The sequence below is a fragment of the Oncorhynchus clarkii genome, chromosome 1 (genome assembly GCF_045791955.1).
Source record: "Oncorhynchus clarkii lewisi isolate Uvic-CL-2024 chromosome 1, UVic_Ocla_1.0, whole genome shotgun sequence".
Lineage (NCBI taxonomy): Eukaryota > Metazoa > Chordata > Actinopteri > Salmoniformes > Salmonidae > Oncorhynchus > Oncorhynchus clarkii.
Window position 1 is genome coordinate 81,850,740 of NC_092147.1, and position 12,031 is coordinate 81,862,770.

General features: G+C 42.3%; 1 protein-coding gene across 6 annotated transcripts in view; it reads left to right on the plus strand.

The window, feature by feature from the left end:
* Nucleotides 1-12,031, plus strand: part of LOC139413246 (E3 ubiquitin-protein ligase MARCHF8-like) — a 165,511-nt gene that overhangs the window by 104,009 nt on the left and 49,471 nt on the right. For all 6 annotated transcript variants that reach the window (XM_071160442.1, XM_071160402.1, XM_071160412.1 and 3 more), the window contains one exon: nt 3,323-3,373. In XM_071160442.1, coding sequence (XP_071016543.1) covers nt 3,323-3,373 — 51 coding nt within the window. The remainder of the gene's footprint in view (nt 1-3,322; nt 3,374-12,031) is intronic.

Here is a 12,031-nt window from a genome sequence, read left to right on the forward strand (position 1 = left end):
AAGCATCAGTATGGTAATGTATAAACAGAGAGAGAGCGAGATTACATCTTGTAATAATCAAGATGTCATTTAAAAAAATTATATGTATTTCCCCTTTATTTAACCAGGGAGGCCAGTTGAGAACAAGTTCTCATTTACAACTGTGACCTGGCCAAGATAAAGCAAAGCAGTGCAGCACAAACAACAACACAGAGTTACACATGGAATAAAACAAAGATACAGCAAAATAACATAATAGAAGATCTGTATATGGTGTGTGTGCAGATGAAGTAAGGAGGTAAGGCAATAAATAGGCCATGGGGGCAAAGTAATTACAATTTAGCAATTAACACTGGAGTGATAGATGTGCAGATGAGGATGTGCAAGTAGAAATACTGGTGTGCAAAAGAGCAGAAAATCTAAAACAAATATGGGGATGAGGTAGGTAGTTGGTTGGATGGGCTATTTACAGATGGGTTGTGTACAGCTGCAGCGATCGGTAAGCTGCTCTGACAGCCGATGCTTGAAGTTAGTGAGGGAGATATAAGTCTCCAACTTCAGTGATTTTTATATTTTGTTCCAGTCATTGGCAGCAAAGAACTAGAAGGAAAGGCGGCCAAAGTGGATGTTGGCTTTGGGGACGACCAGTGAAATATACCTGCTGGAGTGCTTGCTACAGGTGGGTGTTGCTATGGTGTCCAGTGAGCTGAGATAAGGCGTAGCTTTACATAGCAAAGACTTATAGATGACCTGGAGCCAGTGGGTTTGGCAACGAATATGTAGCGAGGACCAGCCAACGAGAGCATACAGGTCGCAATGGTGGGTAGTATATATAGGCTATTTTGTAAATTACATCGCCGAAGTCAAGGATCAGTAGGATACGTCAGTTTTACAAAGGTATGTTTGGCAGCATGAGCGAAGGAGGCTTTGTTGCGAGATAGGAAGCCGCTTCTAGATCTAATTTTGGATTGGATATGCTTAATATGAGCCTGGAAGGAAAATGTACAGTCTAGCCAGACACCTAGGTATTTGTAGTTGTCCACATATTCTAAGTCAAAACCGTCCAGAGTAGTGATGCTAGGCGGGCGGGGGGATGCGGGCAGCAATCGGTTGAAGAGCATGCGTTTAGTTTTACTAGCAATTAAGAGCAGTTGGAGGAGGAGTGTTGTATGGCATTGAAGCTTGTTTGCAGAATCACCTGCAGCAAGAGCGAGATCATTGATATATACAGAGAAAAGAGTCGGCCAGAGAATTGAATCCTGTGGCACTCCCATAGAGACACTGAACTCTAGAGTGTCTAGAGTGTCACCCCCTTTGAAGAGGGGGATGACTGCAGCCTCTTTCCAATCTTTAGGAATCTCAGACGATAAAAAAGAGAGGTTGAACTGACTAGTAATAGGGGTTGCGACAATGGCGGCGGATAATTTTAGGAAGAGAGGGTCCATATTGTCTAGCCCAGATTATTTGTAGGGATCTAGATTCTGCAGCTCTTTCAGGACATCAGCTGTCTGGATTTGGGTGAAGAAGAAGCAGGGGGGGGCTTGGGCCAGTTGCTGCGGGGGGTCCAGAGCTGTTAATCGAGGTTGGGGTAGCCAGGTGGAAAGCGTGACCAGCCATAAAGAAATGCTTATTGAAATTATCGTGGATTTTTCGGTGGTGACAGTGTTTCCTAGCCTCAGTGCAGTGGGCAGCTGAGAGGAGCTGCTCTTATTCTCCATGGACTTTACAGTGTCCCAAAACTTTTTGGAATTAGTGCTGCAGGATGCAAATTTCTGTTTGAAAAAGCTAGCCTTTGTTTTCCTAACTGACTGTGTATATTGGTTCCTGACTTTCCTGAAAAGTTGCATATCGCAACTAAAGGCTATATTCGAAGCTAGTGCAGTGCGCCACAAAATGTTTTTGTGCTGGTCAAGGGCAGTCAAGTCTGGAGTGAACCAAGGGCTATATCTGTTCTTAGTTTTAAATGTTTTGAAAGGAGCATGCTTATTTAAGATGGTGAGGAAGGCACTTTTGAAGAACAACCAGGCATCCTCTACTGACAGGATGAGGTCAATATCCTTCCAGGATACCCGGGCCAGGTCGATTAGAAAGGCCTGCTCACAGAAGTGTTTTAGGGAGCGTTTGACAGTGATGAGGGGTGGTCGTTTGACAGCGGACCCATAACGGACGCAGGCAATGAGGCAGTGATCACGGAGATCCTGGTTGAAAACAGCAGAGGTGTATTTATAGGGATTTGGGGTTGTACCTGGTAGGTTCCTTGATCATTTGTGTGAGATTGAGGGCATCTATCTTAGATTGTAGGACAGCCAGGGTGTTAAGCATATCCCAGTTTTGGTCACCTAACAGTACGAACTCTGACTATAGATGGGGGGCAATCAATTCACATATGGTGTACAGGGCACAGCTGAGGGAGGTCTATAACAAGCGGCAACGGTGAGAGACTTATTTCTGGAAAGGTGGATTTTTAAAAGTAGAAGCTCATACTGTTTGGGCACAGACCTGGATAGAATGACAGAACTCTCCAGGCTATCTCTGCAGTAGATTGCAACTCCGCCCCCTTTGGCAGTTCTATCTTGTCGGACAATGTTGTAGTTGGGGGTGGACATTTCAGAATTTTTGGTGGCCTTCCTAAGCCAGGATTCAGACATAGCTAGGACATCTGGGTTGGCGGAGTGTGCTAAAGCAGTGACTAAAGCAAACTTAGGGAGGAGACTTCTGATGTTAACATGCATGAACCCAAGGCTTTTCCGGTTATAGAAGTCAACAAATGAGAGCGCCTTGGGACACACAGGGCCTGGGTTAACCTCCACATCACCAGAGGAAAAGAGGGGTAGGATAATGGTACGGCTAAAGGCTAAAGGCTATAAGAACTGGTCGTCTAGTGCATTGGGGACAGAGAGTGAAAGGAGCAGACTTCTGGGCGTGGTAGGATAGATTCAGGTCATAATGCACGGACAATGGCATGGTAGGGTGCGAGTACAGTGGAGGTAAACCTAGGCATTGAGTGACAATGAGAGAGGCTGCATCTCTGGAAACGGAAGTTAAGCTAGGTGCGGTCTCCACATATGTGGGGGGTGGGGCAAGGGAGCTAACAGAGGCATGTAGAGCTGGACTAGGGGCTCCGCAGTAAAACAAAACAATGAGAGCTACCCTAATCAACAGTAATAATCAAGATATAATAATCATTACGAGACATTTTATAATGTGTAATCACTGTCAAATTGACAACAGATAGAAATTCTCCTTTGTATCTCTTATGTCTCTAACACAGCTCGGGGAAGAAGGTATTTTGTAATTTGTATGTAATTTTAATGTACTAAGTCTTTCTGGTTCTCTTTTTCAGAATGAGAAGCCCCTCGGCCATTCTGCCAGCAGGTCCAGCAATATTTCCAAGGTAAGGACAGAGATGCAACATACAGTATGAGAGAGAGAGATTGATGGACAGAATAGACATCCTGTAGAGAAAGAGAGTTGGACCTGGCCTTCCAGGGGTTCTAACCTGCCAGTCACTCCCATAGTCAGAGGTACAGCTCTCGGATCAGTTCTTATTGAGAGAGACTGTCTCACCTCTTCCTCCCCAACTGACACTCAGGGGTGCAACTCAGTAGTCTACCTTGACTTCTTCTCCTTGTCTCTTCTTTGTTCCATCTGATCTAAAAAAAAAACAGTTTCATCTCATATGGAAGTGCTGCAGCACTGGCGGTTCCTCAATCCTCATATTGGAACAGTACTAGTCTCTCTATCTCTCTCTCTCTCTCTCTCCACCATCCCTCTCCCCCTCCCTCCTCTCTGCCGGGCCAGATTGGTTGTGTTCTCCTGTGAGCCTCTTAGTGGGATAAAGCTTTACATGTGCTAATAGTCAGGGTCACCTCGTCACCATGGCAACGCTCCAGCTGCCATGTTTGAGCCGGGCGGCATGAGTCGGCAGGATGTCATTCCACTCCGGTAACCAGAAAGCAGAAGCAGCCTTTCAAGGGTTAAAGTGATTCAACACCACCATGTTTCAGTGCTCAGCATGAGTCAGCATGATTTCATTTAATTCTGGTAACAATCCTTTTTGTTAGGATTCATGGCTTATAGGTCAATATTAAAGGATGACTTTCAAAATACAAAGTTATATATCTTCAAAACATGATTGCTGACTTGCAAAACATGTTGGGACTAGATCAACAATGGATTAATGGAACAAATTCAAAAATATACACTATATATACAAAGTATGTGGACATCCCTTCAAATTAGTGGGTGTATAAAATTGAGCACACAGCCATACAATCTCCACAGAGAAACATTGGCAGTATAATGGCCTTAATGAAGAGCCAAAATGAACATTTAACATGGCACCGTCATAGGATGACACCCTCCCAAGTTCAGTTCGTCAAACTTTTGCCCTGCTAGAGCTGCCCCGGTCAACTGTAAGTGCTGGAAACGCCTAGGAGCAACAATGGCTCAGCCGCGAAGTGGTAGGCCACACAAGCTCACAGAATGGGACCGCTGAGCGCTGAAGCGCATAGCCCGTAGAAATCGTCCTCTATTGCAAAACTCACTACCGAGTTCCAAACTACCTCTGGAAGCAAAGTCAGCACAAGAACTGTTCGTCAGGAGCTTCATGAAATCGGTTTCCATGGCCGAGCAGCCGCACACAAGCCTGAGATCACCATGCACAATGCCAAGCGTTGGCTGGAGTGGTGTAAAGCTCGCCGCCATTTGACTCTGGAGCAGTGGAAATGCGTTCTCTGGAATGATGAATTACGCTTCACCATCTGGCAGTTCGACGGACAAATCTGGGTTTGGCAGATGCCAGGACAACGCTACCTGCCCGAATGCATAGTGCCCTCTGTAAAGTTTGGTGGAGAAGGAATAATGGTCTGGGGCTGTAATTTATGGTTTGGGCTAGGCCCCTTAGTTTCAGTGAAGGGAAATCTTAACGCTACAGCATAAATGACATTCTAGATGATTCTGTGTTTCCAACTTTGTGGCAACAGTTTGGGGAAGGCACTTTCCTGTTTCAGCATGACAATGCCCATGTGCACAAAGCGAGGTCCATACAGAAATAGTTTGTTGAGATCGGTGTAGAATAACTTGACTGGCCTGCTCAGAGCCCTGACCTCAACCCCATCGACATCTTTGGGATGAATTGGAACGTCAACTGCGAGCCAGGCCTAATCGCCCAACATCAGTGCCCAAACTCACTAATGCTCTTGTGGCTGAATGGAAGCAAGTCCCCGCAGCAATGTTCCAACATCTAGTGGAAAGCCTTCCCAGAAGAGTGGAGGCTGTTACAGCAGCAAAGGGGGAGCAACTCCATATTAATGGCCGTGATTTTGGAAAGAGATGTTTGACGAGCAGGTGTCCACATACTTTTGGTCATGTATTGTAGGTTTTGGGTGGAATTTTCCTTTAATAATATCTTTATAAAGTGAATTATCTCCATACGAGTCACTTTCAGACCCAGTGAAGATGAGTAATGATAAAAGATCCAATCCACAATTCATCTACATGAATAGAGAGAATAAACTGTTGGATAATGTCTTCCCTTTTGTTGTTGCTTAAAGTAATATCCAGACAGACAAGTTTAGTCACACAATGACTTGCCTGACAGAGCACTCAGGTGTGTATGAGCAGGCAGGCAGCTCTTAGTATTCACTGTCTCTGCATCTGTGCCTTTGTGCCAGTGTGTGTTAGGGTTGAATGGCGGGAACTCGGTTACTGAGATTTACTGCCCAAAACCACTCCTTTTTCCCTGGATAAATAACTGCCAGAAACCGGTAAATTATTATAAATTATTTACATGAACGTGAAATGGAACTGTTAAATTATATGCAATGTCTATATCTGGCTTGTCTCCGGCCTCTGCATGAAGAATCAACACTTAGGGTGGGGACAGACAGCCCATCTCATCATGGTAACTGGAGTTCACAGTGCATGTAGATCTGTCATCTCATCATGGTAACTGTTTTTCTTGTGACAGGTAGACATACATTTGCTGCAGCATAGCCTATACTACGGTGATATAAAACTGAATGCACATCTAATTTACCCATATCCATCTGGCTTTCGTTTTTAATTGTAAAGATGATTATTTTTCTAATTGCAGCCTGAGTTTCAAAACAGCCTATCACTCGAATATCGTTGCTATAAATCAATGCATGTGCGAGCACTCTCTCGCAGTCACTCTCTCCATCAACTCCATTCAAATTACATCCAAAAATAGATAATCCCGTTCTAGATTGATAAATAGCCCTATATATACAGTAGGTGTCCTAGCTAACCTCTTTCAGGTAATATATTCAATGCAGTATTAGCCTTATATTTATCTAATTAATGATGGGTTATGCGATGGCGATAGGCTATAGCAGTTATTTATTCAGACCGATAACCAATCAATCTTTGTGAAGAGAAGTGAAAGCCTTCTGAATCTAATCCTAGTCCTATATTATTGAAGGATGTCATTAGAACGATGAAGATAAAGACAACAAAACGTATTTAATTGAACTGTTAAAAGCGAGGAGGAATGAAGCAACAATAGAGAGAGAAAGAGGAGGTAGGCTAAGCTTTTTTGGGCTTGGGTTCATTGAAAGTCATTAATGTAGGGCACTTAATGTATTTAATGTATGGCTCAGATTGCATCAGGTGAGAATTTTCATTCTGATCAAAGCTGTAATCAAATCCAGACATATTTATATGCTTTATAATGCTTTTGGGTGACACTTCTGGTTTTGGTGAGAAATACTGGGTTACTCTGGAGAAAAGTGATTTATTCTTGGGATGATTATTATTTTTTTTTAATACTGGAAAAATATTCAACCTTTGTGTGTGGCTGTGTGCGTGTTTTTGTGTATGCAGTAGTGATGTAAAAAAAAAAAAAAAAATTAAATGTGGTTTTCCATTAAAACAATAAGAAAAATTCACTAAATTCCACGTAAATTCACAATGTATTGTATTTCACCACATTCTCATTTAACATCTTAAAGTATTGCTATACAGGACTTCTCTGCTGTCACTTGCCTTTCTCTGCCATTTTTCCAACTGTTACGACGAAGCCGTAATAGTGGAGAGTTGACTCCTTGCACGTCGGCTCCCGATGTCCCATTTGTGAGTGTCAAGATTCGATTCCACTAGGAATCGACTCCTAAGATTCAGTATTTTTGGAATGGAGGAGACTGATTAGTTGCTGTACTTACGAGAACACAAACACTTGTATCCTTCATAACGAGCTAGCGAGGGACGGAGAGAGAGGGGAGACATTATAGGCTGGTCGGACACCAGGGACAATCAGAACCATGCACTAGGCCTATCAAACGGCAATCAAAAGCTGTTTCTCGCGATGCTGTATCGTGCAATTTCTTGGTCTACAATGTCTCGCTATTTCAGTAAAGTAGGGCCTATCATCAATGAATAGGCTAGAATATTCTACACGACACACACTCGCATCATTACGGAGAGAAAGAGTAGGCGAGCCAGCGTGGGGGAGGGAGAGAGAGGAGGGGGCAGGCAGAAAGAACTGTCTGTGCGCATATGTCTTGGTAATCTGTAACGTTATCTTGCAATGTCTTGTCTTGTAGTCCTAGCAAATTCACCAAGATAGCCTCTCTGGTTTTTATTTAAATTACACAACTTTCCCCAGGCCATACACAGAAAATACTATGTTTTGTGATAACTGTGATTTTAATCTTGTAGAAAAAAAAACATTTTTTTTGGTAAGGAATTTTTCTAAGAGAACTGCACTTCCCGATTTGGCCTTGTTTTTCATCAATGCTCGTTAAGAAATGCTACTGGCCATGACTGAAGGCAAACGAGTTGTCTTCGAGGTGTGGTTTCATTTGGGTGTTTTTCTTTGTGTGTGTGTGGGGGGGGTCTGCCGTTTAATCAAACAAGGGCTAATTCAGTTTTATGTGGGAGCTAAAGTAGAGAAGAAGACGCAAATTGAACGTAAAACCGGTGCTGGCCTTGTGTTAAGCCAAGCTGTCAGAAGCTAGTTAGCATAGCTTGGGGGATAGCTATCTGCGGTTGGCTAGCCTGTCTAATGTTAGCTAGCTGATATTTCTCTGTCAAATTACAGTTTTGCTAAGATAGCAAGAAACAATCTGGAATCAAATAATATAGATGACTTGGTTAGAGAAGAGTTCCTAGTACACATGTTATTCATTTACCCTGGGGCGGCAGGGTAGCCTAGTGGTTAGAGCGTTGGACTAGTAACCGGAAGGTTGCGAGGTACAAATCTGTCGTTCTGCCCCTGAACAGGCAGTTAACCCACTGTTCCCAGGCCGTCATTGAAAATAAGAATTTGTTCTTAACTGACTTGCCTGGTTAAATAAAGGTAAAAAAAAAAAAAAAAAAAAAATTTAGTTCCAACATCACTAGAGCAGCTGCCATATTGCTACTGAAATAAACCTATTACTGTGGTCAGAGCTGAGAGGATGTGCTGCACCAACTCAATGTCATACAAATTCTGAGTCAAATTAAATGTATTTTATGAAGCCCTTTTTACATTAGAAGTTGTCACAAAATGCTTTACAGATACCCAGCCTAAAACCCGAAACAGCAAGCAATGCACAGGCAAAAGCACATAAGACCAGTCTACATATTAATTCATTTGCACCTCTTTCATCCTACAAACTAGCTATGAGCTTATGTTAAGAGAACCTAGATGTATCAAACATGGTACTAGTTGAGCTGCTCCAGCTGTGTGTTATTGGGCCCTGGGAGGCCTCCCATACTGATTTGGGAGTACAGTATTAAAGTATTACATCCCTGACAAAAACACACACACATACACACAGCTCTGACCTGCAGCTCTCTGAGCTGCCCTTCATCAGTCACGCTAACTAACATCATGCAGTTTGGGAGACACTGCTGTAGTTTGGGAGACACTGCTGTAGTTTGGGAGACACTCCAGTAGTTTGGGAGACACTCCTGCAGTTTGGGAGACACTCCTGCAGTTTGGGAGACACTCCTGTAGTTTGGGAGACACTCCTGCAGTTTGGGAGACACTCCTGTAGTTTGGGAGACACTCCTGTACTTTGGGTGACACTCCTGTAGTTTGGGAGACACTCCTGTACTTTGGGTGACACTCCTGCGGTTTGGGAGACACTCCTGCAGTTTGGGAGACACTCCTGCAGTTTGGGAGACACTCCTGTAGTTTGGGAGACACTCCTGTAGTTTGGGAGACACTCCTGCAGTTTGAGAGACACTGCTGCAGTTTGGGAGACACTGCTGCAGTTTGGGAGACACTCCTGTAGTTTGGGAGACACTCCTGCAGTTTGGGAAACACTTATGTAATTTGAGAGACACTGCTGTAATTTGAGAGACACTGCTGTAGTTTTGGGTAATTTCTTATGGTTTGTTACAGTTTGCAGTAGTTTGCGGAAATTTGCTACTGTTTAGACCCGGTCTCTTGTTCTCTCTCCAATGCAGACAGCTCGTTCACACTCTCACTATTTGGTTTGGAGCACACTGCACTTTGCAGTTTGTAAAAACAAGTGATTTTCATTTTGGAAATCTGTTCCAAAGTATTCCCACTCATAATAGATATATGTGATCGTATACAAATGTAAGCAATTATATCTGTTTGGGCTTATTGTGGTCAATTTGCAGTATACAAATTATTTGTAATTATGTTCCGGCCCCCTGACCATTCAAGAAAAAAATCGCCCTGCGGTTGAATCTAGTTGATGATCCCTGATATGAGGTGTCAGAGTGGGTGAAAACGTGCGTTGGTGATGGAATTTCACTTTATGTTATAAAATACATTTTACCAAGTATCATTCATGTTCTGAATCATTCAGTGGGGTCTTTCTCTAACATATTATAAAAGTTATATTCAAAAAGTGGGATTTCGTAACCCATATTCCTCGTAACGACCTTTGAGAATTGAACATTTTGTGGTGGTCGTCGTCAAAGTTGTTTCTGGGGGTCACAGCTGAATGAAATGTAAAAGGCTTTGTAAGTAAATAGCTTGGTATATGCTCAGTGCTCCGTTGACATTTCACAGATACGCTTGTTTTTGTGAGAAATCTACTAAAACATGAAATACTACATGTCATGTCTCAAAATCAATGTACTGTATATACCTCTGTTATTGTTTTATGTCCTGCGGATTCAAGAAGAAATATGATGAGTTCAATGGGAAAGTGAGCCTGTCAAGTAGCCAGTGGCCTCAGTTCTTGCACAGCATCCAGACTAGCTGATGAGATGGAATTTTCAAGATTTATGATCACTTTTTTCCTCTGGCCATCATTGATTTAGTCACCCTAATTCTGGCCATCCTACAAGGGTAAAAACTCCAATCTTCACCATCCTACAAGGGTAAAAACTCCAATCTTCACCATCCTACAAGGGTAAAAACTCCAATCTTCACCATCCTACAAGGGTAAAAACTCCAATCTTCACCATCCTACAAGGGTAAAAACTCCAATCTTCACCATCCTACAAGGGTAAAAACTCCAATCTTCACCATCCTACAAGGGTAAAAACTCCAATCTTCACCATCCTACAAGGGTAAAAACTCCAATCTTCACCATCCTACAAGGGTAAAAACTCCAATCTTCACCATCCTACAAGGGTAAAAACTCCAATCTTCACCATCCTACAAGGGTAAAAACTCCAATCTTCACCATCCTACAAGGGTAAAAACTCCAATCTTCACCATCCTACAAGGGTAAAAACTCCAATCTTCACCATCCTACAAGGGTAAAAACTCCAATCTTCACCACCCTACAAGGGTAAAAACTCCAATCTTCACCATCCTACAAGGGTAAAAACTCCAATCTTCACCATCCTACAAGGGTAAAAACTCCAATCTTCACCATCCTACAAGGGTAAAAACTCCAATCTTCACCATCCTACAAGGGTAAACACTCCAATCTTCACCATCCTACAAGGGTAAAAACTCCAATCTTCACCACCCTACAAGGGTAAAAACTCCAATAACTTTTGAAATGATTATGATAGAGACATGAGGTTTTGACTTTTGGTTTTCTTAGACGATTGTCTAGACACTTATAATTTATTATTTTACCCATTTTGTCAAAATATACTTTTTTGATTGGACACCCTACAGTATACTATTTATTTTGTGCTGCCATGCAACTGCATAAACCAATTGTTTTAATTAGAATGAATTATTTTCTATTGACCTTTCATGTTCCTATGTGGCTGAATAGGCCTCCTGTCTTGTACATTCTGTTTCTTTCTCCAATTCCTTCACCTTGCTTAGACCGTGAGGAAGTGACCGTAGACTATTTGCTTTGTAGTGCTATACAATTGCCACAGTCGTACCAATATAACTCACATGTAGACCATCTGCGTCTTGGCTAGTAGATGTTCCTCGCTCCTTTTGGCAGTAGGATTCATTATTTTGATTGAAATCTGCTCTCGGTAGCAATCGCTGGCATCTTCAAGTTGTTATTGTGGTAAGTGTCATGGTAACTAGTTTGGATTGAGTCTGCCTCTTCTTGGTTATTTGCTTTGGTCTTAGGCCTCAGTAAGACTCATACCATTGAGATTACTTTATCTCATTGAGGAGAAATACCTGAAATTTAAAGAAGAAGGATATGTTTGCTGTGCAAACAGAGAGCAGAGAGTTGGTTAGAGATGTGTTTCAGGTATTACCAGGAATGGTAAATGGTGTGTTTATTCTGACACACATTAACAGACTCTGTTAGAACTTGCCACGACTGTGGGCTCGTTTCCTGCAGGGATCACATACACATTCTGAAAAATGTATTCATTCATTGTACTTTAAGTCACTTTGGATAGAAGCTTCTAACTTCGTCTATGTGACAAAGATTTAGTTTTTACTGTTTATTTTATCATCTGCTTCATACAGTTCTAATGATACTGGATAGAAACAATAAAAAGTACATTGTACAATGTTAGTACAGTTTATAGCCCCTGACCATCAATACCTGATCCATTCTGATCTGTGCTCGTAGTCATACAGATTGGCAGACAATGATTGGATTTACCTTAATAGAAACAAATCTTCTTGTCTCTGGATTTTCCTTCTATTTCTGTCTGTGGACATCATGTTCATTCACATTAAATACTT